The sequence below is a fragment of the Hyperolius riggenbachi genome, chromosome 1 (genome assembly GCF_040937935.1).
Source record: "Hyperolius riggenbachi isolate aHypRig1 chromosome 1, aHypRig1.pri, whole genome shotgun sequence".
In the NCBI taxonomy this organism is placed as follows: Eukaryota; Metazoa; Chordata; class Amphibia; order Anura; family Hyperoliidae; genus Hyperolius; species Hyperolius riggenbachi.
In genome coordinates, this window is record NC_090646.1 from 99,286,132 (window position 1) to 99,311,886 (window position 25,755).

The following is a 25,755-nucleotide window of genomic DNA, read 5'->3' on the forward strand; positions in this document are numbered from 1 at the left end:
TACGCAGAAGATGGCCAAATCAGAATAAGATGTGTTTACCAGTCTTAAGTGGTCAGGCTTCATCTTTTGCCCTTGCCATCCCTGTTCTAATCACTACTCTATTATTTTTGTGTAGTTAAGGCAAAATTGGAGTATGTAATGGTAATGATAGCTCATTACTTACCCTCCACCACAGCCTGTGATGACACCTGTAAGGATGGCGGAGGGTAATGATCGTTTGTTACGCTCCTGGTGCCAAGTCCCACACAGCTCTTCCTGCCGCATGGTGGAGGACGCCGGCCTGACGTGCTTCCGGGTCAGGCGTCCTCTGTTGCCTGTCAGCCTGACTTCAGCTAGCCTGGATCGCTGCCCGCACCGGGGATTCCCCCTGCTTGCCAGCTCCCCTCCAGTCAACTGCAGCATCCTGGAGTTTCCTCCTGCCTGCCAATTCCCCTCCTCGGATCTCCTGTCACTCACAGCATCCTGGGGATTTTGCTAGTCAGCCAGTTCGGGAACTCACTCAGTTAGCTGCTGCATCCTGGGGGTTTCCTCCAGCTGGTGCATTTCCCCTCCTGGGAACTACTCAAGCCAGATTCCCACTACCTGGGTTTTCTCTGCCTGCCAGCACCCCACCTGGGATCCCCTCCAGTCTGCTCCTTTCCCAGTTTTTCCCTCATGCCCATTCCCCTCCTGAGAACTCCTGCCTGTCAGTGTCCTTCATGGGATCCCAATAGGTTAGGCCTTCCTCCCCAGCCAGTCCCGTCTAGCCTGTCCTGATTGCTCGACAGTCTGCTGTGCTCGAGACCCTCTATCCTGTCAGGTAACCTCTGTTCTTCCAGTCACTGGTGTGGTTGCCCTGGGGGTCGTGACCTGGCTAGCATCAGGCAGAAAAGTAGTCTGCCACACACTAGGGGGGGGGGCATCATACCTTGAGAGGTTCGCTGGTGAAGACCTGTGCTAGCTTGGACCCCATGCCTTCGGACTGCTTGCCCCTTGATATCAGTGATGGGATCAATGAAACCCCAAAGGCTCGCAAGAACCCTAACAGTAATGTTCCCCAAAAGTTCTGATTTTGTTAAATAAGATGTATAGTCTGGCATAATATGCAATTAAAAACTTGTCTCCCAGCTACTTTTTGCTGTGTATTTATCCTGTCGACCTTTAGTACAAACAGTATTTACAAAAATCACATCTCTTTCCCACCCCTGCCAAAGTTAGCTGAACTGAAAGCTGCCAACCTACATAATATTGTAATATCCAGTTCAGTGTGTAAGCACCTTACGGATATTTTCTAAATGCACTTTTTTAATCAATGTGGCTAGCATAAATAAGCTCCCAGCTTTTTAAAAACTTTATCCACTGAACTCCGGCAGCTTTCAGACTATACATATTGAGGTAGGATTGCAATGCAACAGTGATGAAGAGTTACATCACGTGTTAGAAGTGCAATGCAATATATACAGTGAAGGATGCAGTTCAGAGCACGCTTCCCATTATTCTGATGGAAACCGAAAGACCGGATGTGAACATACCATAGCCATATAATTGCAACACATGGTGATGTGATTTTATTGGCCATGGCGACAGAACACAGATGCAGTGTGAAAGGAGAACAAGAACAATCTTCCTGCAGCTAGAAAAGCTCAGTGTGGCTCAGCTCAGTGACTCAAAGGTCTCAGAAGAAAGTGAAAGTAAACCCATTAACTTACACAGGTTTAAGTTGTTCTTAGATGCTGTAATGATACAGCTAATCTTCTGAAGCAGTAGAAAATTTGAGATTGTAATTCAATTGTAATTTACTTGAATAGGATGCATTGAAGAGTGAACCTAATGTATTACAAATCATTTCACCTTAAAAAAAAAAATAATAATAATAAAGTTATATATTGCAAAATGAATATCATTTATTAACCATGAAAATCCATACAAAGCAATTTTACAGTTAAACGGTATAAAAATATAACTAGCTTATGCTCTTTATCTTAGCTCTGTCCATAATAACCAATTTACAAATAAGTTATAGCTTAAATATCCTTCAATATAGAACATTTCAGAATTATCTCTGCATTTGGTTAATTTTACAACCAATCGAATGTCCTTCCAACAAGTTCAAAGAATTTCTTGTTAGGCTCGTAGAAGTATTCCTTCAATTTGTCCAATAAGAAAGAGTCTATAAGTGGATGGGCCCTTCCTTTGGACTCATGCAAACAACGTTCCCGCCCACTGTCCCGTAAACAGAAGAACCCCTTTGTTTTGTTAAAGTAAAAGTTTGAAGCGTTGATTTGTGGAGAAAGGTTCAAAAACCTCTCAACCTTTTGTATCTCTGGAAAAGGATCTCTTATTAAGTGATCTCCATCGACAATGTGAATATTCTCAAGTGGGAAATATGTTAACCAATTTTCCATGAAACTGAAATACAAACTACGGTTTATTGCTTTGTAGTCTGTGTTGAGCTCTCCGTTCCTCAACAGTAGATCCTCCACCGGTGGATAAGACTTGTTTTTCTGCAGGTGGTTGTAATACACTTGTGTGTAGTCCGACAAGACTCTTTCAATTGGGTCTCTTAGGATAAGCAAGAGTTTAATTGTGCTGTTCATGTTGTAAATTCGTTCTGGGACTTTGGGAGATGTAAAGTATGCTGGTGTTTTTTCCACAGTGAGCTGATGCGGGTAAGAAAAGGGCATTTGAGCAACGTACCAGTCTAAACCTTTTCTATACTGATCCTCCCAGTCGAAAAAATGGATCTCCGTTTCAGCTGAAGAAATGTCCGGGTGAAGGCTGAGCATTTCTAACAAAGCCCTGGTGCCACCTTTACGTACCCCAATAATAATGGTATGTGGTCGGTACTGTTGGGTGCCATTTGGGTAAGGGGCAGGCTGCAGCTCAGCAGAGGATGGCAATACTTCATTTTTTTCATTTGAAACTGGGTAAGAAAGCACCAGCTTAGGCTGCGCAAGGATGAGGCACACTCCAAGCAGTAGTGAAGCCATGACAATCATACCAAACGTGGGTCAGTTATGAAGATGGGACTCCATCCGTTATTTATCATAAAAATGGCATCTTCCTGCTCCAGTTTATATTGTATATTTCTCCTGTGGATGCCCTAAAAATGAAAAAAAAAAAAAAAAAAAAAAAAGGTTCATTAGAAATTAAGCCCACGTTCAATATTTTTCTTTGTGTTAAAAGTTCCAAGGCAAGAAAATTGCACAGTACTCTACATTCACATTGCAACAAAAACTTTCTGAATGTCTTATTTTAGGCTTACATTCAAGAAGTTGCACACCATTAAATATTTAGAGTTGTTGGGCCAAACATTTAAAAGCAAATAATCCAAAGGGTCCGCACACTCTTGTAAAATTCAATGTTTGTTCACACAACGCACCAGATGTCCATTCAAATCACCAACGACTGGTTAGGTGCCATGGGTTGTCCCCTTTATGGTACGTTACCATTCTGTTATATGCCTTGACAAAGAGGACTCGCCGTGGCAGTGGTGATTTGAATGGACATCTGGTGCATTTCGTGAACAAACATTGAATTCTACAAGAGTGTGCGGACCCTTTGGATTATTATTTATTTTAGGCTTAGGTACATGGTACCAGTGACAGGAGCAGCTTAAAGTCAGTGAATTCCCCACCTCCGGCATGGAAAAGAGGCCTTAGTAATGTTATGATTGGATAAACACCAATTGACAGCAGAAGTATTGAAACTAAAATCTCCAGAAACAACAAAGTGTAGGCATGTAACAAGTAAGACAAGGATTTGCCCTTCCAGGAGGAAACCCCCTACTTTCAGAAGTGGGAGCCCCATTTTAGAGTACGATAATCTAGGGAACGATTTAGCTGAATCTGTTTTTGATGTGGAAACCTATACAGAAACACAAGGTTAGAGCAACACAGTAATTTAAACCAGCAGCCGTGTCTTAATAAGCACGCCTGGCTGGGATATGCACTGAATCTGGCCTATGTGGGGATTCCTAGGAAAGTGACATTTTCCTCCACTAACTCTTCAAAGCCTGCTGAACAGAAATGTGCTTTTAGCAAAATACTTGGAATTCTTTCAAGAATGTTTTTACAGAACATCTAGTCTGACCTGACGACAGCACTAGGCTTGTTTTTATTAAAAGGATTTAAGAAAAACATCTTTGAGGGGGGGGGGGGGGGGGGAGGAAAAAAAAAAAAAAAAAAAAAAAGGAACTTTAGGGAAAAATAAAAATAAACACATTGTAATGTAATGTGTGATGTTAAAATAGGAGAGATCAAGAGAGGATTGATATTCGATATGTAATTTGTTCATCTTGTTTGATCCACAACACAGCGCCAACTGCCATTGTCTATAACCACACCCCCTAACAATGCAATAGGCTAAAATTTCTCTTTTTTTCCTAGATATCCATACACAGAGATACTGGTTGCTTGGTAGTTGGAAAAAAGCGGTTATTTGCTACAATGCAAAGAGGTTCACAGACAGCAATGGGTTAGGGCCATGGTCATGACACACTGTGGGAGGAGTTTCAATTCACAATATCAGCCATACAGACCTCTCCCCCCGATCTATTTGAGAAAAAGTAAAGATTTCTCATGGGAAAGGGGGCATCAGCTACTGATTGGAATGAAGTTCAATCTGTGGCTACAGTTCCTCTAAGTCCTACCCAGCGCAAGGCTTTAAGTGGCCCCCTTTTATATATGCTACCTATAAAAAGATTTAAAGGTTCACTATGGTGGATAAGGTAAGCAGTTTTAATCTAACAGAACCAATGGGGGATTCTCTGGGTTTTCTTTGTTCTCAAAAGCATTTCCTGAACAGCAGTTGCTCTGTCCTACTGAAAAACTGTGTGCAACAGAGTAGGGAGGATGGCATCTTACCATTTTGGTAGTTAACTGCCATTTAGGAAATGCTTTTGTAAGTCTAACTGCCAAAATAGTAAGGACCCTTTTCCATTGGCGAAAGGGATGCGATGCAACTATTGCCTCACATCACTTCCGCTCCCGTTAGCGTCACTTCAGCATTGGGAGATGTGGAAGTGTGTAAGGGGAGATGGTGGAGGGCGCGGGCGTTCAAGAATCTACAGATTCTCTGATCGCTCCGCATAACCGGCATGTAATGGAAACTGTTCCATTGCTGTGCATTGGTTACAGTACGATGCATCTACGTAGCTGCATTGCACCACGTGAAATGAAAACGGGCCCTAAGATACCAGCCAGCCTCCCTACTCGCTTGCACACTATTTTGACAGTTGGACAGAGCAACTGCCATTCAGGAAATGCTTTTGATAATCAAAAACCCTGAGGGCTCTTTCACATCTACCAACGTGTGCAGGAGCCGTTGGTAGATGTGATGAGTGGCTGGATGGTGTAATGGTTAAGGGATCTGCCTCTGACACAGGAGACCTGGGTTCGAATCTCGGCTCTGCCTGTTCAGTAAGCCAGCACCTATTCAGTAGGAGACCTTGGGCAAGTCTCCCTAACACTGCCTATAGAGTGCGTCCTAGTGGCTGCTGCTCTGGCGATTTGAGTCCGCCAGGAGAAAAGCGCGATATAAATGTTATTTGTCTTATATGCCCTGCGGCATGTTGTCGGGATGCTGCGGTGCAACTGGAAAATGCTGGCTCATGACGATTAAAAGCTCCCAGGTGAGTCATACCGCAACGCATCGAAATACAGCGTTGGGTGTGAAAGGTAAAATGAAAGTCTATGGACTTTCATTTTACCTTGGTAAACGCAAAGTTTCGACTTTGCGTTAAAATGCAGCAAATGGGCTCTATTGTGAAAGAGCCCTGAGACTCCCCCATGAGAAGGACTAGTCCAAAACATGTCGGTCAGATTTTAACAGCTTACTTTTTCTTGCTGTAGTGGTCCTTTAGAGTTAAAATGGTCTACACTATATATTGGATTTTCATTGCAGGTTATGTAAGGCTCGCTACAAAGTGTGAAATAACCTGTGCCTGCTTTGATGTTGGGAAATAAAGTATAAGAAAACAAACAACCACCACATTTAGACATCAGTGATAATTTCCAAATTCTGAGTCCAAGTGCTGCTCACAGGCGGCCCCTTATTACCGAGGCTGAGCTAAGCCCACAGAGAAGAAATGTTCAGTTTGCCTCCTGCAAATGCTTCATCAACTGGCAGCAACATAACCAGTCACAATGGGGGACATCTATCAAGTGTGTCTGAGACAAAATATTGGTAGGTTTTTAGAAATCCATGCAGAACTGTCTCTTCATCTTAAGAAATTAGATCTAGGTCTCTCAGACAGTGCAGTGTGTGAGGGGAATAGCTGTTGCTGAGGTAACCAATACATCTGCTGTATTGATGGCAGCAGGCTCTGAAGGAATTCAGCAGGGGGGGGGGGGGGGGGGAGCACCACACAAATCATGTCTAGCTTGCACTCTGCAATCATATCTAGGGCTTGATTCACAAAGAGTGCTAACTGTTAGCACGGCCATTTTCTCGTGAATTTTCGCATTGCGCGCGACCGCGAATTTCTGCGCAAAACAATAACGTTTTGTGCGCAAAAGAGATTTTTTGCGTGAAAGCGATATCGATTTCGCACGAAAATTCACGATCGCGCGCAATGCAAAAATTCACGCGAAAACGGCCATGCTAACTGTTAGCACTCTTTTGTCAATCAAGCCCCTAGCCTGCAGTTCTACATCTGTAGAACTGCTATCAAGCACTTCTTAATCTGCGCCAGTTTAGGGATGGATTTGTACTTTTAACTGTAGTGCTGCTCTAGAAATGCATGCTAAACTGCCACTATTACCTTGGATTTAAGAAGGTTCTTATCAAGCAGAACTGAACGGTTCTCCCTGCTGGTTAGAACAGATTAAGTAAAAAAAACTGTCGGTAATGCGTTGATAAATCTCCCCCAGTGTGAACACACGCAGACAAACACACACAAACACTTGTTTAACTTAACTTAAATATATATGTGCTGAGCCCAGGGGGTACATATTTACAAAAAGGATATTAAGACAGCAGCCTCCATATTTACCTCACATCCATCTCTGGCCAGAAATCTAAAATAGAAAGCTTAGTAATCAAGAGTGCTCATTGTTACATTTAAATGAAATGAAGCTTCTGCATGTAAAAATCCTGCCCTGAAATTATGATCACATGACCAGTAGTAGTTATGGGCCAATGTTCAGGCTGTGTGGGTGGGGCTCCTAATACCATCTGTATTGTGTCACCTCCACTGCTCAGACTTTAAGGGGGCGTGGCACAAGCGAAACATGTATAAAAAAGCATAGTCAGGTAAAATCAAGCTCTCAACCGCGTGCCTGCCAAGTGCCATTATGAGCCGTTCTTGCAGGAAAAGGTCGTATGGTCTCGTCACATTTCCATTAGTTCTGAGACCTCCAGCACCAGCTTAAGAGATCTTTCACCTTCTTGATCTAAAGGTTGAAGCACTCCTGAATCTTTTTCACATAGAGGTTGAGGGTAATTTCGTTGTCTGGGAAATGTTACACTATGGTGGCTGCACTCCATTCCAAATCAATGTGTCAGTCATACGATGTGGCCCCTTACTGATGAAACCATTGGAGTGTGTCACTCAGACACGGCTACTTATCTCCATTATCTGACGCTTTCAAACCACTTTTGTTTCCCCTAATAGACTTGACAAGCGAGAGAAGGAAAAAAAATAGTTTCTTCTGACAAGTTCCATCTAGTGCAAGTTTTAACCCTTTGAATTTAGGAAAGAGCAAAGTGTGTGGTTTTGAAGCAGGAAACCAAAAGGAATGGTACTTCACATACTGTATCTGCAGATCTCATACACACCTTGTTTAACAGACATTCATCTGCAGATCTGACAATCTGCAGATCTGAAGAACCATCCTGGTGGATCTGATCTGCAGAGGAATGTCTGTTAAACAAGGTGTGTATGAGATCTGCAGATATAGACTATGAATGCATTATGCAGGAACTCATCTTTTGCAGGAGCAGATCTTTTGCAGATACTGATCTTTTGTGTCTGTACAGCATCTTTGTGTGCAGCATCTTACAAAGATTTTTATCTGATGAGGAGTTCAGCTCCATAGAATAGACTGTAGATGTAGAGTATAGCTCTCATACTACATGGAAGGGGGTAAAATTGGTCTGTGATCTTTCATTAATCTTTCAAGTGTGTACGTAGCATAAGCCTTTTATAACCTAACATTTCCCAGCATGCACATGCTTCCAACTGGCTCCAAACATTGGCTGTACACAATGCTGTAAGGCTAGGTTTATAGTTTAAGCAGCATTGTGTTCCCTGCAAAAACGCAGCCGAATAAAAAATAAAAAAATAATTATAAAAAGTTGCACCACATTGTGTGACCCCTTTAGGTGGCATACAGTGAAGAATACAGTCAATGAAAGGTATGCTTCACTGCCTCTGTAATGTACGCATTGGGATACTGTAGTGTGTTGGATCCTAATGCACTGTAGGCACTCTGAACACTGCATAAACTTAGTACTGCAGTGCGACTGTTAAGATGCTGCATACGTTTGCACCATTGTGAATGTAGCCCAAGACATGCGCAGAAGACCCAGACTGACGCGACTGAAGCAGTTACCGGGAGTGATTGAGGCTGAATCGCAGACCGCGGGAGGACAGCGAGAGACTCGCACGTGTATATGGGGCTGGAGGAAGCCTGGGTAAGTATTGAATCTTTAGATTGAATCATCTCTGGTTTACTTTAAAGCCAGTGGTTACCTATTTAAAAACCAAAAAGTCAGATACTCACCTAATGAGAGGGAAGGCTCGGTCCTAATGAGCCTTCCCTCTCCTCTCCAGGTGCCCTCGGTGCTGCGCTGCCTCCCCCGTTCGCGTCCGCCGCCGCAGGGACTTCGGAGGTCTTCGGGAGCACTTGGGCTTCCAAAAACGGGCCGCGCCATACTACGCGAGTGCGTCATAGAGGGCGCTCGCGCATGCGTAGTATGGAGCGGCCTGTCTTCGGGAGCCCGAGTGCTCCCGAAAGCTCCCTTCAGCATGCGGAAATGGCAGTATTTGACTGAACTGGTCGAATACTGCCACGGGGGATCCTGCGCGGGACCGGGCACCGGGAGAGGAGAGGGAAGGCTCATTAGGACCAAGCCTTCCCTCTCCTTAGGTGAGAATCTGACTTTTTGGTTTTTAAATAGGTAAACATTAACTTTAAGGACACCTGAAGTGAAAGGGATATATGATGCTGCCATATTTCTTTTCACTTGCTGATGATCCTCTGCCTGTAATATTTTAAGGCCTCTTTCACAGTGGGACATTAGTTGGATGCAACGTTAAAAGCGCACCGCAAACTTACAACGCAATGCGTGTTACCAACGCATACAGCATATACATACAGTAGAAAATACAGGCAATTAAAAGTATGTCTCCAAGTCATTACTGAGCATGTGCAAACAGTGTAAAGCAGATGATAATGTCTATAACGTACTGCATGCAGCGCGTTCACTTAATGTGCAGCGTAAATCATCAACGCAACGTGTGCACTGTGAATGGGGCCCTGATTTTTCATTGCAGCGAGTTATTCTGCATTAAATGTTGTTTTAACGTGCGACTTTACTGTCGCACTGTGAAAGAGGCCTTAGCCATAGACCCTGAACAACCAAGCAGATCAAAGGCTTCTGACTCAAGGTTGACTGGATTTGTTGCATGCTTGTTTGAGGTGTGCGATTCAGATGCAGATACATGAAAGATCAGCAGGACACCAGGCAGCTGGGACTGTTTAAAAGGAAATAAATATGGCAGCCACCATATCCCTCACTTTAAGTGCTCTTTAATTAAAGTGGTTTGAGCGCCAGAAAAAAAAAAATTATATTAGATAGATAGATAGATAGATATAGATAGATATAGATAGATAGATATCTATCTATCTATATCCCAAAAAAAGCCCTTTTAAATACTTTCCTTTTGCATAGCTTGTAATATGTTAATGCAGTGTGCAGATTTTTTTTTACAGTACTGAATGAGCCTGTTTATCACGTTAATGTAATCCATATCAACCAATAAGATTTAGCTTTCAATTCGAATGCTCTAAATAATGGAAGGAGACAGATTTATTGCTGTGAGATTGTACAATGCATATCATGTTGCACTTTACACTCCTTTATAAATTTAGCTATTGAACTTTTTATTAAATAAGCACATAACTGATAATTTTTACAAAGAGCTGCAAATGCCAGTTTTCTTTTCTAAAACATTTTATAGTTCTGTACCAGAAATATTGTAGGTTTGCCTCTGATACATGCAATTCTAATAAGCTGCACAGATGACACATTAATATTTCACGCTTTGCCTTTTAACGTTGTAGCCACATAATGGTTCTTCAGCCAAACCTACAACTCTGACCTATTCTTACGCCATCCTTTCATAGTGTTGAGTTTCCCTCCATGTCTAGACAATCAATGCTGTGGAGATGGTTCTTCAATTTTGCCAGATTGAATGTCAAAATTGATTGAGAAAGAAGTGGACTGTCAATGTGTCAAAGCTAAAACACGGGTTTCTTTCTTTATTTTTTTTTTTTTTTGAAGGGGAGGGGGGGGGGGGGGGGGGGAAGGGGGGGTGTAATCTAAAATGGTTCAATTGTAATGAAGTCAGTATCTTAGCAGATGCATCCTGTGTTGCAGATTTACATTACCCACCCTAGGACCAGAGGTTTGTACCCACCTAGTGACCAGGCCATTTTTCACAATTCGGCACTTCACAACTTTAATGGTTTCTTACTCAGTCATACAACTTAGCACCCAAATTAATTTTACTCCTTTTTCTTCACAGATGGAGGTTTAGTTTGGGGGTTTGATTGCTGCTGCATTTTTTTTTTTTTTTTAATATATAAACACCACATGCAGATAAGTTAATTGGCAGTGATGAGCGACAATGCAAATATTCTTTTCGCCCAAAAAAACCCACCAATTTCTTTTCGACATGCGAATTTGATCAAATTTTTTCGCGTTAATTTTCGCCTAATGCTTGTTATTTTCATGTTCAATACATAGTTTATCGCGTACATATTTCCATGTAGTTGCAGTACCGCTATGCGAAGCTTCACCCGCTACGCGTAGTTGATGTATTGCGAAGTCAACTACGCGTGCAGTAACTGCGTCTATACGGATCATTGCGCATGCGTAGAAATATTGCCCTTCTATACGTATACAATTCCGCATAGGAAGGTGGAATGTACGCATGTATTAGTTCACCCATGCACATATTTAGCGGATTATTGCAGACATTTTTATGCCTAAAGGCATAAGCGTCCGCATATAGTGGATTATTGCGGACATTTTTCCGCATAAGGGCATAAGCGTCTGCATACAGCGAAGTTCCTTTCATTTTTGCTGCTGGTCGAAAACACGAATATTTCTGAAGATTTTCGCGAAAATTCACTGAATTCGGAAACAGGATTTTCGATGCGAAAATGACTTGGGCAAAAATTCGCAAGCAACACTATAAATTGGCTTCCCCTTTCATTGGCCCTAGACTAAGATTCATACTACACATTACATAGATACTGTATATAAGCGCATACAAGCCGACCCACATAAGCCGAAGTACTGACTTTTCCATCAGAAATAGGAAAAAAAGTTAGACTCACATATAAGCACCCCCCCTAGTAGCCAGATGTGCCCTCAGTACAAGTCAGCCCCCCTCTACATAGCCAGATTTGCCCAAAGGATGATACAGTTGTCTCAAGATTTTTGTGCTGAAAAATTAGGCTTGTACGCAAGTATATAAGGTACATGGCAGGTATTGGATTGTGAGCCCCTCCGAGGGACATTTATACTCTGCAGCACTGCATAAGAAGTCAGCGCTATATAAATATTTATATACATAATTACCTAAACAAACAGCCTGCCAGTTCCGATCCCTGGCTGGCAGGCTGATCGCTGGAGTCTCCTGCTTGCAGTGACGAGAGAGTGTGCAAGCTCCCGCTAAATCTCGCTCCTTGCGAGAGGAAGCCATAGGGTGGCGCGGAGGAACAGAGCCTCTCTGCCACCACCAATATGCATTAGGTGGTCGGCAAGAGGTAAAAGGGCATTACAGAGTATTGCCTGTATTTTACTTTATGCAGGGTACTTGCCTTACAGCAAAAAAAAAAAAAATTAAAAAAAAAACAAAAAAACACATTTTGCAAACTTTACAGAAGTAAGGAATGATGATTTTCATATTCATGGAAACAGAGCAACAAGCTTTTCCCATCTTGCATTCACTGAGAGGAAAGTCCAGAAGCATGTCCTGGACCATTAGGGGGTGTGGATTTCAGGGGGTGTGGACTTCACCTACTTGTCCAAATTACCACAAGATTAGTAACATGGTCATGTGATGGTTAGATTTAATGTCCATGTCCAGTCACCACTGCAGTTCACACAGATGATAACAGGTGCATTATGGAATGCGCAGAGTGTGAATTTCGCCTTCAGGATAAACAGCATTTATAGCCAGATAAATGGACACTGCTATTGTAACCTCATCTACTGAATGGGCAGGATTCTACAGCTAGCATATGCTTGAAGAAGGCCTAGTTCACAATACAAATCACTAGTACAATTGCAAGAGCTAAGAGCTTTTGTGAGGGATTTTGTGAAGTGATTCCCGGCATTTTTAGAGCCATCTGTGTGTTTTTTTGTTTTTGTTTTTAACAAGGAATTTTGTATGTGCTCTTGATTTGCGATTTTCTGTGTGCAGACAAACTGGCAGTGCACTCTTTGACCTGGAAATTAAGGTCTTAAAAAGCAAATTTGGCTGAAAACTGCTCACAAGATCGCCGATCAAAGTGCTTTTAAAGAGATTTGCAATTTTTCCTACACCTTGTTTGAAGCGTAATCACCCAGGAAATGGTGCAGGATCCGCATTTGCGGCACGCACGCACACACACAAAAATGCTCATAGTTTGAGCCAGTCCTAAACAGGGAAAAAGGGGTGTGCGATGCTTAGTTACTTTTTTGGATAGGATAAAAAGAAGAACTAGACAGAAAAGTTGTGTGTGTTAGCTTGATATTTTCTGATTTTAAAGGAAAGAATATACATTTTCTAAAACATTTTATAGTTCTGTACCAGAAATATTGTAGGTTTGCCTCTGATACATGCAATTCTAATAAGCTGCACAGATGACACATTAATATTTCACGCTTTGCCTTTTAACGTTGTAGCCACATAATGGTTCTTCAGCCAAACCTACAACTCTGACCTATTCTTACGCCATCCTTTCATAGTGTTGAGTTTCCCTCCATGTCTAGACAATCAATGCTGTGGAGATGGTTCTTCAATTTTGCCAGATTGAATGTCAAAATTGATTGAGAAAGAAGTGGACTGTCAATGTGTCAAAGCTAAAACACGGGATTCTTTATTTTTTTTTTTTTTTTTTTGAAGGGGAGGGGGGGGGGGGGGGGAAGGGGGGGTGTAATCTAAAATGGTTCAATTGTAATGAAGTCAGTATCTTAGCAGATGCATCCTGTGTTGCAGATTTACATTACCCACCCTAGGACCAGAGGTTTGTACCCACCTAGTGACCAGGCCATTTTTCACAATTCGGCACTTCACAACTTTAATGGTTTCTTACTCAGTCATACAACTTAGCACCCAAATTAATTTTACTCCTTTTTCTTCACAGATGGAGGTTTAGTTTGGGGGTTTGATTGCTGCTGCATTTTTTTTTTTTTTTTTTAATATATAAACACCACATGCAGATAAGTTAATTGGCAGTGATGAGCGACAATGCAAATATTCTTTTCGCCCAAAAAAACCCACCAATTTCTTTTCGACATGCGAATTTGATCAAATTTTTTCGCGTTAATTTTCGCCTAATGCTTGTTATTTTCATGTTCAATACATAGTTTATCGCGTACATATTTCCATGTAGTTGCAGTACCGCTATGCGAAGCTTCACCCGCTACGCGTAGTTGATGTATTGCGAAGTCAACTACGCGTGCAGTAACTGCGTCTATACGGATCATTGCGCATGCGTAGAAATATTGCCCTTCTATACGTATACAATTCCGCATAGGAAGGTGGAATGTACGCATGTATTAGTTCACCCATGCACATATTTAGCGGATTATTGCAGACATTTTTATGCCTAAAGGCATAAGCGTCCGCATATAGTGGATTATTGCGGACATTTTTCCGCATAAGGGCATAAGCGTCTGCATACAGCGAAGTTCCTTTCATTTTTGCTGCTGGTCGAAAACACGAATATTTCTGAAGATTTTCGCGAAAATTCACTGAATTCGGAAACAGGATTTTCGATGCGAAAATGACTTGGGCAAAAATTCGCAAGCAACACTATAAATTGGCTTCCCCTTTCATTGGCCCTAGACTAAGATTCATACTACACATTACATAGATACTGTATATAAGCGCATACAAGCCGACCCACATAAGCCGAAGTACTGACTTTTCCATCAGAAATAGGAAAAAAAGTTAGACTCACATATAAGCACCCCCCCTAGTAGCCAGATGTGCCCTCAGTACAAGTCAGCCCCCCTCTACATAGCCAGATTTGCCCAAAGGATGATACAGTTGTCTCAAGATTTTTGTGCTGAAAAATTAGGCTTGTACGCAAGTATATAAGGTACATGGCAGGTATTGGATTGTGAGCCCCTCCGAGGGACATTTATACTCTGCAGCACTGCATAAGAAGTCAGCGCTATATAAATATTTATATACATAATTACCTAAACAAACAGCCTGCCAGTTCCGATCCCTGGCTGGCAGGCTGATCGCTGGAGTCTCCTGCTTGCAGTGACGAGAGAGTGTGCAAGCTCCCGCTAAATCTCGCTCCTTGCGAGAGGAAGCCATAGGGTGGCGCGGAGGAACAGAGCCTCTCTGCCACCACCAATATGCATTAGGTGGTCGGCAAGAGGTAAAAGGGCATTACAGAGTATTGCCTGTATTTTACTTTATGCAGGGTACTTGCCTTACAGCAAAAAAAAAAAAAAATTAAAAAAAAATCAAAAAAACACATTTTGCAAACTTTACAGAAGTAAGGAATGATGATTTTCATATTCATGGAAACAGAGCAACAAGCTTTTCCCATCTTGCATTCACTGAGAGGAAAGTCCAGAAGCATGTCCTGGACCATTAGGGGGTGTGGATTTCAGGGGGTGTGGACTTCACCTACTTGTCCAAATTACCACAAGATTAGTAACATGGTCATGTGATGGTTAGATTTAATGTCCATGTCCAGTCACCACTGCAGTTCACACAGATGATAACAGGTGCATTATGGAATGCGCAGAGTGTGAATTTCGCCTTCAGGATAAACAGCATTTATAGCCAGATAAATGGACACTGCTATTGTAACCTCATCTACTGAATGGGCAGGATTCTACAGCTAGCATATGCTTGAAGAAGGCCTAGTTCACAATACAAATCACTAGTACAATTGCAAGAGCTAAGAGCTTTTGTGAGGGATTTTGTGAAGTGATTCCCGGCATTTTTAGAGCCATCTGTGTGTTTTTTTGTTTTTGTTTTTAACAAGGAATTTTGTATGTGCTCTTGATTTGCGATTTTCTGTGTGCAGACAAACTGGCAGTGCACTCTTTGACCTGGAAATTACGGTCTTAAAAAGCAAATTTGGCTGAAAACTGCTCACAAGATCGCCGATCAAAGTGCTTTTAAAGAGATTTGCAATTTTTCCTACACCTTGTTTGAAGCGTAATCACCCAGGAAATGGTGCAGGATCCGCATTTGCGGCACGCACGCACACACACAAAAATGCTCATAGTTTGAGCCAGTCCTAAACAGGGAAAAAGGGGTGTGCGATGCTTAGTTACTTTTTTGGATAGGATAAAAAGAAGAACTAGACAGAAAAGTTGTGTGTGTTAGCTTGATATTTTCTGATTTTAAAGGAAAGAATATACAACACAAGAATTGCACGGGTGGTTAATTGCAAAGTGATAAATCTAATCTAAGATTAAGTTGTTTTTCAGTGCTTACTTTCTCCAGATCCTTATCTATACAAGGGCAGGTCTGTACATTGCAAAATGGTTTCAGGGCAACGTCTGCCACAATCTGCAGTACAAGATGGAATATGAATTAGCCAACTAGAAAATTGTTGAACCCTACAGCAAAATCATATGACCTTTAAGCTGCAGTGCAAAGTAAAATATTTCAAGGAGAACTCCAGCTTTCCTCTTTGGTGCACCATGTCTGGGTCTACTGGCAACACACGGGGAAAATAAATAAATAAAAAAGTAGGTGAAGCAAGTGAGCTAATTCGCTAAGCACCACTGTAAAGACACTACAATACAGCAATGTCTTTATTGCCCAAAGAAGCGAATTCTACCTGCAAAACGTGTTGCACAGTGGAGTGTACTCCAATAAAGTTTTGTTTTCACAAGCTAGACCATTTGTGTCAACTATTGGAGGAAAGTCCAGCACTAGCTCCCATTTTTTTTACTGGTTTGAGACTATCCAAGAACACCAAGAGGCTAGTTAAAACCAGAGGTGGGCTTGAAAAATCCTATTAGGACGCAGAGGCACATTCTGCATACAATGCCCACCCTCTGTGTCCTTAGTGTCACACCAGTCTACCCCCACGTGCTCTGCTGTCCCCCATAAATAAAAAAAAAAAAAAAAAAAGCCAGGCTAGTGACAGATTGTCGCTTGCTGGCTGTTTACCTGAAGGCTGTCTGTTACAACCGCTTCCCCACCTCCTCTATACCGCGGCTCCCCGCCTGCATCCCTTCCCTCCCCACCTTAGTAAGCTTCCTCCAATTGGCTTACAAAGGCGGGGAGGGAAGGGCTCCCCGCCTCTGTAAGCCAATTGGAGGAAGCTTAAAAGAATACTATCGATTCACATATTTTTTTCAATTGACACAGGAATTGTTTGGGAAGTGCTGCTAAGTACTGGTGTATACATTTTAGTAGCAACTTCAGAGTTTACAGTTATCAAAATATTTTCAAACTTTACTGACGCCAAAACTGAGGGCAGACTGAGCCATGAGGAGGGGTGAAATTCCCCTCACACTTGATCAGTTAACTCTATGTGTAACTGTGTGTGTGAGAGAGAAAGCTCCCAACAGCTGCAGCTTCTGTGTCCTGTGTTTCTGACTGAAGTGTCTGAAGAGAGCAGAGGAAATGTAACAGCTTTTCATACCGTTTTTGCTTTCAGAGTTTGATATGTTTGATATTTGCTTTCTGTAGTCTGCTTCAATGCACAGTCAGAGTTGCATATCAGACACCCCTTCTGCAATTGATTTGTCCCAATACAGCTAAATGCTACCCTCAATAAATTACAGCTTTTGCCTCTGATATTTAACATGAAAAGTAGGAAAATGTTTACACAGCTACTCTAGACATTTGTACATTGTCATTTTAGAACACTTGGGTATTAATAGTATTCCTTTAAGGAGGTGGGGAGGGAAGGGACGCAGGCGGGGAGCCGCTGTGACAGACAGCCTTCAGGTAAACAGCCAGCTAGCGACAATCTGCTTGCGGCTAGCCTGGTGGTTTTTGTTATGGGGACAGCAGAGCACGTGGGTAGACTGGTGTGACAATAAGGACACAGATGGTGGGCATTGTATGCAGAATGTGCCTTTGTGTCCTAATAGGATTTTTCAAACCCACCTCGGGTTCTCTTTAAGCTTATTGCAGTGGTAGAGTTTGAGAGGGTTTTCACTGCCCATCACCTGCTTGTGGAAAAGAGCCCCAACAAGTTTAAAGAGACTCTGTAACTAGGAAAACTTCCCCTGGGGGGGGGTACTCACCTCGGGAGGGGGAAGCCTCAATATACTAATAAGGCTTCCCCCATTATCTGTCCCACGGGGGTCTCGCTGCAGCCCTTCAAAGCCGGCCCCACAAATCCGTCAGCCTGTTCAATATTTACCTTTCCAGGCTCCAGCAGGGGCGCTGTTTTGACTTTCGGCTCTGACGTAGACGGAAATACCCGATCTCAGTCGGGTCCGTTCTACTGCGCAGGTGTGGGAGACTTGTGCCTACGCAGTAGAACGGACCCAACTGAGATCAGGCATTTAAACCTACTTCGGAGCGCAGCACCACTACTGCACCTGCACTGGAGCCAGGAAGGTAAATATTTACATTGTCGACGTTCGGAGGGGCACAGCAGGACCCTGTGGGACAGAGATCGGGGAAGCCTCGATAGGAGGGGCAGTTTTTCTCAGTACAGGTTTTCTTTAAAATGATCAGTGAGCAAGGTTGGAGCATTTGCTGCATTTAATTGGTCCATTTCCAAGCTGCATATATTTGCATAATCTCATTTACCATCCCTAATCAGCAGTAGGTATGGTCCATGTGGTGCAAGTAGTTCAGAGTGGATTGAGAATTTTGCAGATGGTGCATGAAAGCTCAGCAGGATCATCTTGAAAATGAACCAATTTAAGGCCTCTTTTCCACGGACAGTTATGCTGTGTGCTCCGCAAGAGTTACCAGGCAGCAACAAGCAGTTGCCAGGCAGCAACAAGCAGTTGCCAGGCAGCAACAAGCAGTTGCCAGGCAGCAGTGAGCAGTTGTGAGAGGCATTTTACTGCCTATCAACTGCCCCTGGAAAAGAAGACTAAACTTAAGGCGGTATTAATTGTAGTGGATAGGGGCAATAATTACTCACTGCACCTGCACCTCTCGTTCACCTCCCGTCTCCCGCCGCTCCTCTCTAGTCAGTCCCGTTCTCCCCGGTGACTTCAGCGACTGACCAGAGGGGAGCGGTGTGTGGGGGGGGGGGGGGGGGGTGGAAGAAGGTGAACGAGAGGTGCGGTGAATATTTTATTGCCCCATACCCACTACACTTAATACCAGCTTAAGTTGATACCAGAGCATTTCGGCTCTGGTATCCTTTAAAGCTGCAAAGATGGCATTTGATTGGTCCATTTTCAAGCAGCACGGATTTGAATACAGAATCTGCATTATCCAGCATCAATTCAGAACCATTTTCAGGAGCAGCAGTAACATTGTGGATGGGGCAGTAGGCAAAGAGCCCTTTTCCACAGACGGCGGAACTGTGCACTCAGCGAGCAGTTACTAAGCAGCAGCAGGCAGTTACCAGGCAGCAGCAAGCAGATGTAAGGGCCTTTTCACACAGACAGCTGACAAGCAGTGAAGACAGCACTGTCAGCTGCTCTCCTGCACCGGCCGGGCGCTTTTTAGTGCCTGGTACTGGCATCCCGCCCCCCCCCCCCCCCCCTCCCGGAGTGAGATCTGAATGCGGCCATGCTATGACTTTTTGCAGTTTTCTGCCACCCGGTAACACAACCGTGTGTCAAAACTTTACATGTGTGGTGTTCCAGCTGCTGCAATTCGGCTGTATTAAAATTGCACCCAAATTGCACTGGCAGGCAGCAGAAATTATCGGAAAACGCTCAGTTCAGCCATCTGTCTGAAAGGGGCCTAAGGCCTGGTGCACACCAAAAACCGCTAGCAGATCCGCAAAATGCTAGCAGATTTTGAAACGCTTTTTCTTCTTTTTCTGTAGCGTTTCAGCTAGCATTTTGCGGTTTTGTGTAGCGGTTTTGGTGTATTAGATTTCAGATATTGTTACAGTAAAGCTGTTACTGAACAGCTTCTGTAACAAAAGCGCCGGCAAAACCGCTCTGAACAGGCTTTTTTCAGAGCGGTTTGCGTTTTTCCTATACTTAACATTGAGGCAGAAACGCATCCACAATCCAAAAAATGCCTCACCCCGGGAGTATGCGTTTCAGCAAAACACCTCCCGCTCTGCTGTGCACCAGCCCATTGAAATACATTACCCAAGCGTATCCGCAGCCGCAAGACGATCGCAAAACGCAGCCGAACCGCTCTGGTGTGCACTAGGCCTAAGAGTTCAGTCTTTTCACTGCCTATCAACTGCTTACAGAAAAGAGCCCTTAGGCCCCTTTCAGAGAAGTGGCTGGAACTGTCTGCTGCCAGCCAGTGCAATGCGGGTGCAATCTAAATGCAGCTGAATTGCGGTGGTAACACCATAACGTGTCAAAGCTTGACATACATGGTGTTATTGGGTGGCGGCGGAACGGGACATGAGTGAGCGCGGCCGTGCTCAGATCTCACTCCATGGGGGGGCACCTGTACTGGGCGCTAACAAGTGTCTGGCTGGGGGAAGAGAGCAGCTGCCAGGTGGTGACTTCACCGCTTGTCAGCTGCCCGTGTGAAAAGGGCCCTAATTCGCAGCCTCATCAAGCAATGTAAAAGCTGGTATAGCAGCAGGTCATTTAGTATTTGGTCATATGTCAATTGAATATTAGCATAGGGATTTAATTGAATTTGAAGCTATTTTTGTTCATGTAGAAGTGACTGTATAGAAATCGGTCCATAGTCATCCACGTTTACTCCCTTCCACCTCGAAAAAAAATGCAGAGGGGCTGTGCAGACAAAATTATTTTCTAAATAAAAATGGTTAGACTGAGTGACAGTTATGGATGCTGCACAACGCTGTAGACATGGAATGAGTCATACACTATTATACTCCTGACTAAAGGCATTCAGAAACGACAGCTCCGGCCCTCACATTTCTATCAGTCTTTATTCAGCGCTTGTTATAATGTGGCCTACAAAAGAAGAAGTGCGACAAAAAAAAAAAAAAAAAAAAAATAATGATATAGACAACTTTATTGAATGGTACAACATCCCCCCTCCCCCTTTAAAAGAGGAGAGGTTTCATAAATAGCTGAATTCAGAGCTAAAGGTCATGTCTGGCAGACTGAGCATGAATGTAATCACACCATTGTCAGAGGCCTGTCGCAGCACAAAAGCCATTTGAAAATAAAACATCCTTACACATGGAATTAAGTTATACCACAAAGCATGGAAGGCAGCTATGCAATGTTTAGAAGCCAGGGTGTCTGAAGACAAATACATGATATGATATATAAGTAAATTGCAAGCATCTCCCATGCCACACAATTCAAGGCCAACAGATTGCTGAAGGGAAAAATAAATAAAAACATGGCAATTTTACAATACAGCGCGCATCAGATAAGCAAAATGATAGCCAACACCAAGAGAAAGATGCATGTTTGGGTTATAAATCTAGTAGTTGTGCCGTTGCAACTGCTTCAGTGCAGTCCTATTTCCAGATCACAATTAAAGGATTGGTGACAGACCCAAAGTCATACTGGAAATTGATAACTAGAAACATGTTCATAGGATACAACTGTGTAACCTTGAACCCAATTTCTCCAAATGCAGTTTTGCCATGGTTTCCCTTTTACTATAGACCATATCATCATTAGAAGTCATGTGATACTGTACACAAAATGATGCTTTACGAATAACATCTTCTGAAACAATGATGTACATTTGAGGTACAAAAATGTTGGAACGTGTATTTAACAACAGTCTATTATGTGTATTTATTACCAGCTATAACCACAGGGTGTACAGTGTTTAGATAGCGAATGTCTTACTACAGCGCTGGGTACCCGGTTCGAATCCCAGCCTGGGTACTATCTGCACGCAGTTTGTATGTTCTCCCTGTGTCTGTGTGGGTTTCCCTTGTGTCTGTGTGGGTTTCCCTTGGGCACTCTGGTTTCCTCCCAAATACATCCAGATAAGTTAATTGGCTTCCCCCTAAATTGGCCCTAGACTATGATACATAGACATAGGACTATGGTGGAGATTAGATTTTGAGCCCCTCTGAGGGACAGTTAAGTGATAAGACAATATACTCTGTACAGCGCTGCAGGAGAGGTCAGCGCTATATAAATACTAAATAATAATAAATGATCCTTTGTCTATAATGCCAGTTATGAATAAAGTTTTTGTGGTTAGTATAACAGCCAAGAGAGCCATTACCAAAGGGCTGATTTAATATCCATGTCTCCTGCATTCTACATAGCTGCGCACTAAGCTGGTTTATACAGTATAGCCTTTCTAATAAAAACAAGCTCCCTTCAACAGCACAAATATCCCAGGAACTGCCAATGTAATGTACAGTGACGCTAATCAGCTGCAGGTGAAAGGGTGGCAGTAGTGTCACAGCTTTCACTATATTCACTTATGATCAGAAATGCCTTGACAATCACACCCAAAAGTAAAACAAAAAAGTGGCAGATAACACTGATGGGCAAGGTTTCAGATACAGCATCCAGTATTAGGACAGACCCTGGCTAAGCAGTCCATTAACTAGCCCTCCTCCTGGTCCTGGCTTCCTGTGGCTGCTGTGGTCTCAGCCCCTCTCTTCCAACCTGTATTCAATGACACTAATTGGTTAGTTGACCAAGAAAGCAGCAGCTACAAATGAGAAGGAGACTGCTTTCTGCATAGAGGAGGGGGAACAGCAGCAGGGCAGAGAGACTGTACAGCAGCACAGTATTTAGAGCGCATCACATACACAGCAGTGCCTAGGCGCCTTCCTCAGGGTATTCTCAGCATATAGCTGCCAGTATATGCAGCATATTTCACATTTAACAGGAAACCATAATAACAGGGCTTCTTTACAGGTATAGATTTCCTGAATGCTGCATTCCAGGAAGCCATATAACCCACTTTTGGATGGAACAACATCTTGAAGTGCCACGCAGTTTATAAAAGAAACTGAATGAATGACAAGTAGTTGTCTGTTTCTAAGTATTGCTGCAGTTGGCAAAATCATGGCCTTAGGCGCACAACTCTTACAGGTGTGCATGTTTCCACCTGGAAGCAAATAAAATGAGCTGATGGATTTCTGAGAAATACAGAATCAGACCAGAGATTCTCAGACATAAATTCCTGCAAACCAGAAGTTCTCTCACTTCTAATTCCAACACTTTTACAAGCCCACAAACAGATGTGATATGGCCTAACATCACACAACAGCTACGTTTTACTCGGTTAAAGGGAATCAGAAGTGAAAATTAACTTGGCTATAATGAATTAAATGTGTAGTACAGCTAACAAATAGAACATTAGTAGCAAAGAACAGTCTTATTGTTTCCAGTACAGGAAAAGTTAAAGAGAATCTGTACTGTCCGATTTGTAAAAAAAAAAAAAAAAAAAAAAAAAAAAAAAGAGTCAATGTGATCTCCTGGATCCCTCTTTGCCGTTTCTGCCTCTCCCCACCATGATCCTGGCTTTTAATCGCCAGTTTTAGGCAGTATTCACAAACAAAAAACATGGCCGCTAACCAGAAAGGTATTTATGTAGAGATAGATATGAAACACCTAACATTTTGGCATCATAATAATTGAACATGTTTTAAAGGGAAGGTTCAGGGTGTAATAAAAAAAAAAAAAAAAAATACAAAGCCACTTACCTGGGGCTTCAACGTGCTGCTCACAGCGTCATCGGATGTCCTCCGGGCTGTACTGCGCAAGCGCAGAACTACTGCGCCTGCGCAGTACAATCCGGAGGACATTCGATGACGTAAGCACGACGGCGTGAGACGCACGTTGGAGCGTAGAAGAGCCCGACCTGGAAGCCGGCCTGGCCAGGTGCGCCACCGGAGAAGACGGGGAGCCTGTGGAGCGGCACCTAGGGCACGGCCTGCCTGCCACAGGCTGAAGGAAGCCCCTGGTAAATGGCTTTGTATTTGTAATTTTTTTTTTTTTTTTTTTTTTTTTTTTATTACACCCTGAACCTTCCCTTTAACCATTTCGCGCCCCCAGCGTGTCCCCATCACTGGGATCAGTGAAAGGGAACATGGTTCCCGATCACTGATCCCTGTCCACTGCAGAAAAACTGAAGCGCTCACCCGTGAGGCTTCAGTTCTTCTGCCCGGAAAGCTTTCCCCATCCCCTTGTACTTCCGCTTAGCGAGAAGTACAAGGAGGGAAACCAAAAATGAAGGCCAAATAGTAAATCTACATCTACACATTTTTTACATTACAGTTTACACATATAACACCATTAAAAGTAACTATTTATGTCCCACACCAAAAAATTACCCAAATAATTTTTTTTTAATGGAAAAACAAAAAAAAAATTACAATTAAAAACAAAAAAACAAAAACAACAACCCATAAATAGTTACCTAAGGGTCTGAACTTTTTAAATATGCATTTTAAGGGGGTACAAACATTTTTTAAATTATAAGCTTTTAAATAGTGATGGACGCAAAACGGAAACAATGCACCTTTATTTCCAAATAAAATATTGGCGCCATACATTGTGATAGGGACAAAATTTAAATGGTATAATAATCGAGACAAACAGGCAAATAAAATACATAGGTTTTAATTTTGGTAGCGTGGATTATTTTAAAGCTATAAATGGCCGAAAAATGAGAAATAATGAATTTTTTCAATTTTTTTCTTATTAATCCTGTTAAAATGCATTTACAGTAAAGTGGCTCTTAGCAAAATGTACCACCAAAAGAAAGCCTAATTAGTGGAGGGAAAAAAAAAAAAAAAAAAAAAAAAAAAAAAAAAAAGATATAGATCAATAAATTGTGATAACTAGTGATAAAGTTATTAGCGAATGAATGGGAGGTGAAAATTGCTCTGCATAAGGTGAAAAATCCCCGCGGGCTGAAATGGTTAAGCAATCAAAACTTGACAGGTTACTTTTTTTTTGTTACTTGATATGTTCAATTAAAATTGTTTAGATATTTAAACAAAAGTTGGTTATAATTTATAAAAAAGGCAGATCTCTCAGACTTTCAAAGAGGCCAATTTGTTGGTGCTCATAGGACAGGTGCTACTGTAACAGAAACTGCCCGAATGCTTGGCATTTCAATAGGTACTGTCTCAAACGTAATGACTGCCTTTGAAAGAAGGAAAAAAAACATCCTCAAAGCACAGTTGTAGCCGAAAGTCGAAGCTGTCAGAGAGACAGTTGGACTCTAAATCGAATTGTTAACAAAGCTTGCAAGACCATGGCTCCTAAAATCACTGCAGAGCTACAGAACTCAGTTTCCACAAAAACGGTTTGTCGGGTGCTGCACAAATCTGGATTCCACAGAAGAACTGCAATTAGAAAACCTCTGCTCTCAAAGACAAATGTTTCAAAGCGTTTAGAGTGGTGTACAAAAACAGAATTGGTCCCTCGAGAAGTGGAAAAATTTGATTTTCTCTGACGAATCATCGTTTACCTAATTTCCAACCACCGGCCGAGTGTATACGTTTGGAGACAGCCGAAAGAAGCATTTCATCCAGACTTCTCCCAACCGTAAAACATGGAGGGGGTTCTGTGATTATCTAGGGTGCTATTTCTTGGAAGTCCACCAGGCCAATGATTTCCCTTCATGGAAGAGCTAACATCTGAGAACATTTAGGAATTTTGGGCGACCAAGTTCATCCTATGGTTCAACAACTGTTTCTGGAGAGGAATGCCATCTTTCAAGATGATAATGCCCCAATCCATACAGATAGAATTGTTAAAAAGAATGGCACGAGGATCATTCTAATGAAGTTGAGCATCTCATCTGGCCACCACAATCCCCAGACCTAAACATTGAGCATTTATGGTCTTTAGTAGAGATTCAAGTAAGAAGTCAATTTCCGCCACCATCGTCTCTAAAAGAACAGGAGGGTGTTTTAACTGAAGAATGGGCTAAAATTCCTTTGGAATATATTAATCTATCATGTTACAGTATACTACAAGTTTTTATTGAATAGTGAATTTTCTGCACTCCAGTCAGGGATTCTCACAGTTTCTTAGCATGGGCAGCTCCCTTCCCCCTCAGGCAAGCTGAAAGTGAGCACAGAGACCTGTCTGTGAGGGATAAACAAAGCACACACAGAGCAGGGGGTGTGCATAACTTCTCCCTATTACAACAGAGGCAGTGCATTCCTCCCTGGGTCGACAAAGCTTGATAAAGATTAGGTATATTACAGAGACAGTGCAACTACAAAAGGCTGCAGAAATCACGACCACATTAGAACAGGTATAGGAACTTATAGAAGAAATAAGGCTGAAAATTTTGTTAGAGTCTCT

At 42.5% G+C, this 25,755-nt stretch overlaps 1 protein-coding gene across 1 annotated transcript in view; it reads right to left on the bottom strand.

Annotated features, from left to right (window-relative positions):
* Positions 1-1,926: 1,926 nt before the first annotated feature.
* HS3ST1 (heparan sulfate-glucosamine 3-sulfotransferase 1) overlaps positions 1,927-25,755 on the bottom strand; it is a 62,032-nt gene continuing 38,203 nt past the window's right edge. The window contains exon 2 of the mRNA XM_068267526.1: positions 1,927-3,082. Coding sequence (XP_068123627.1) covers positions 2,058-2,978 — 921 coding nt within the window. The 5' untranslated portion in view covers positions 2,979-3,082 and the 3' untranslated portion in view covers positions 1,927-2,057. The remainder of the gene's footprint in view (positions 3,083-25,755) is intronic.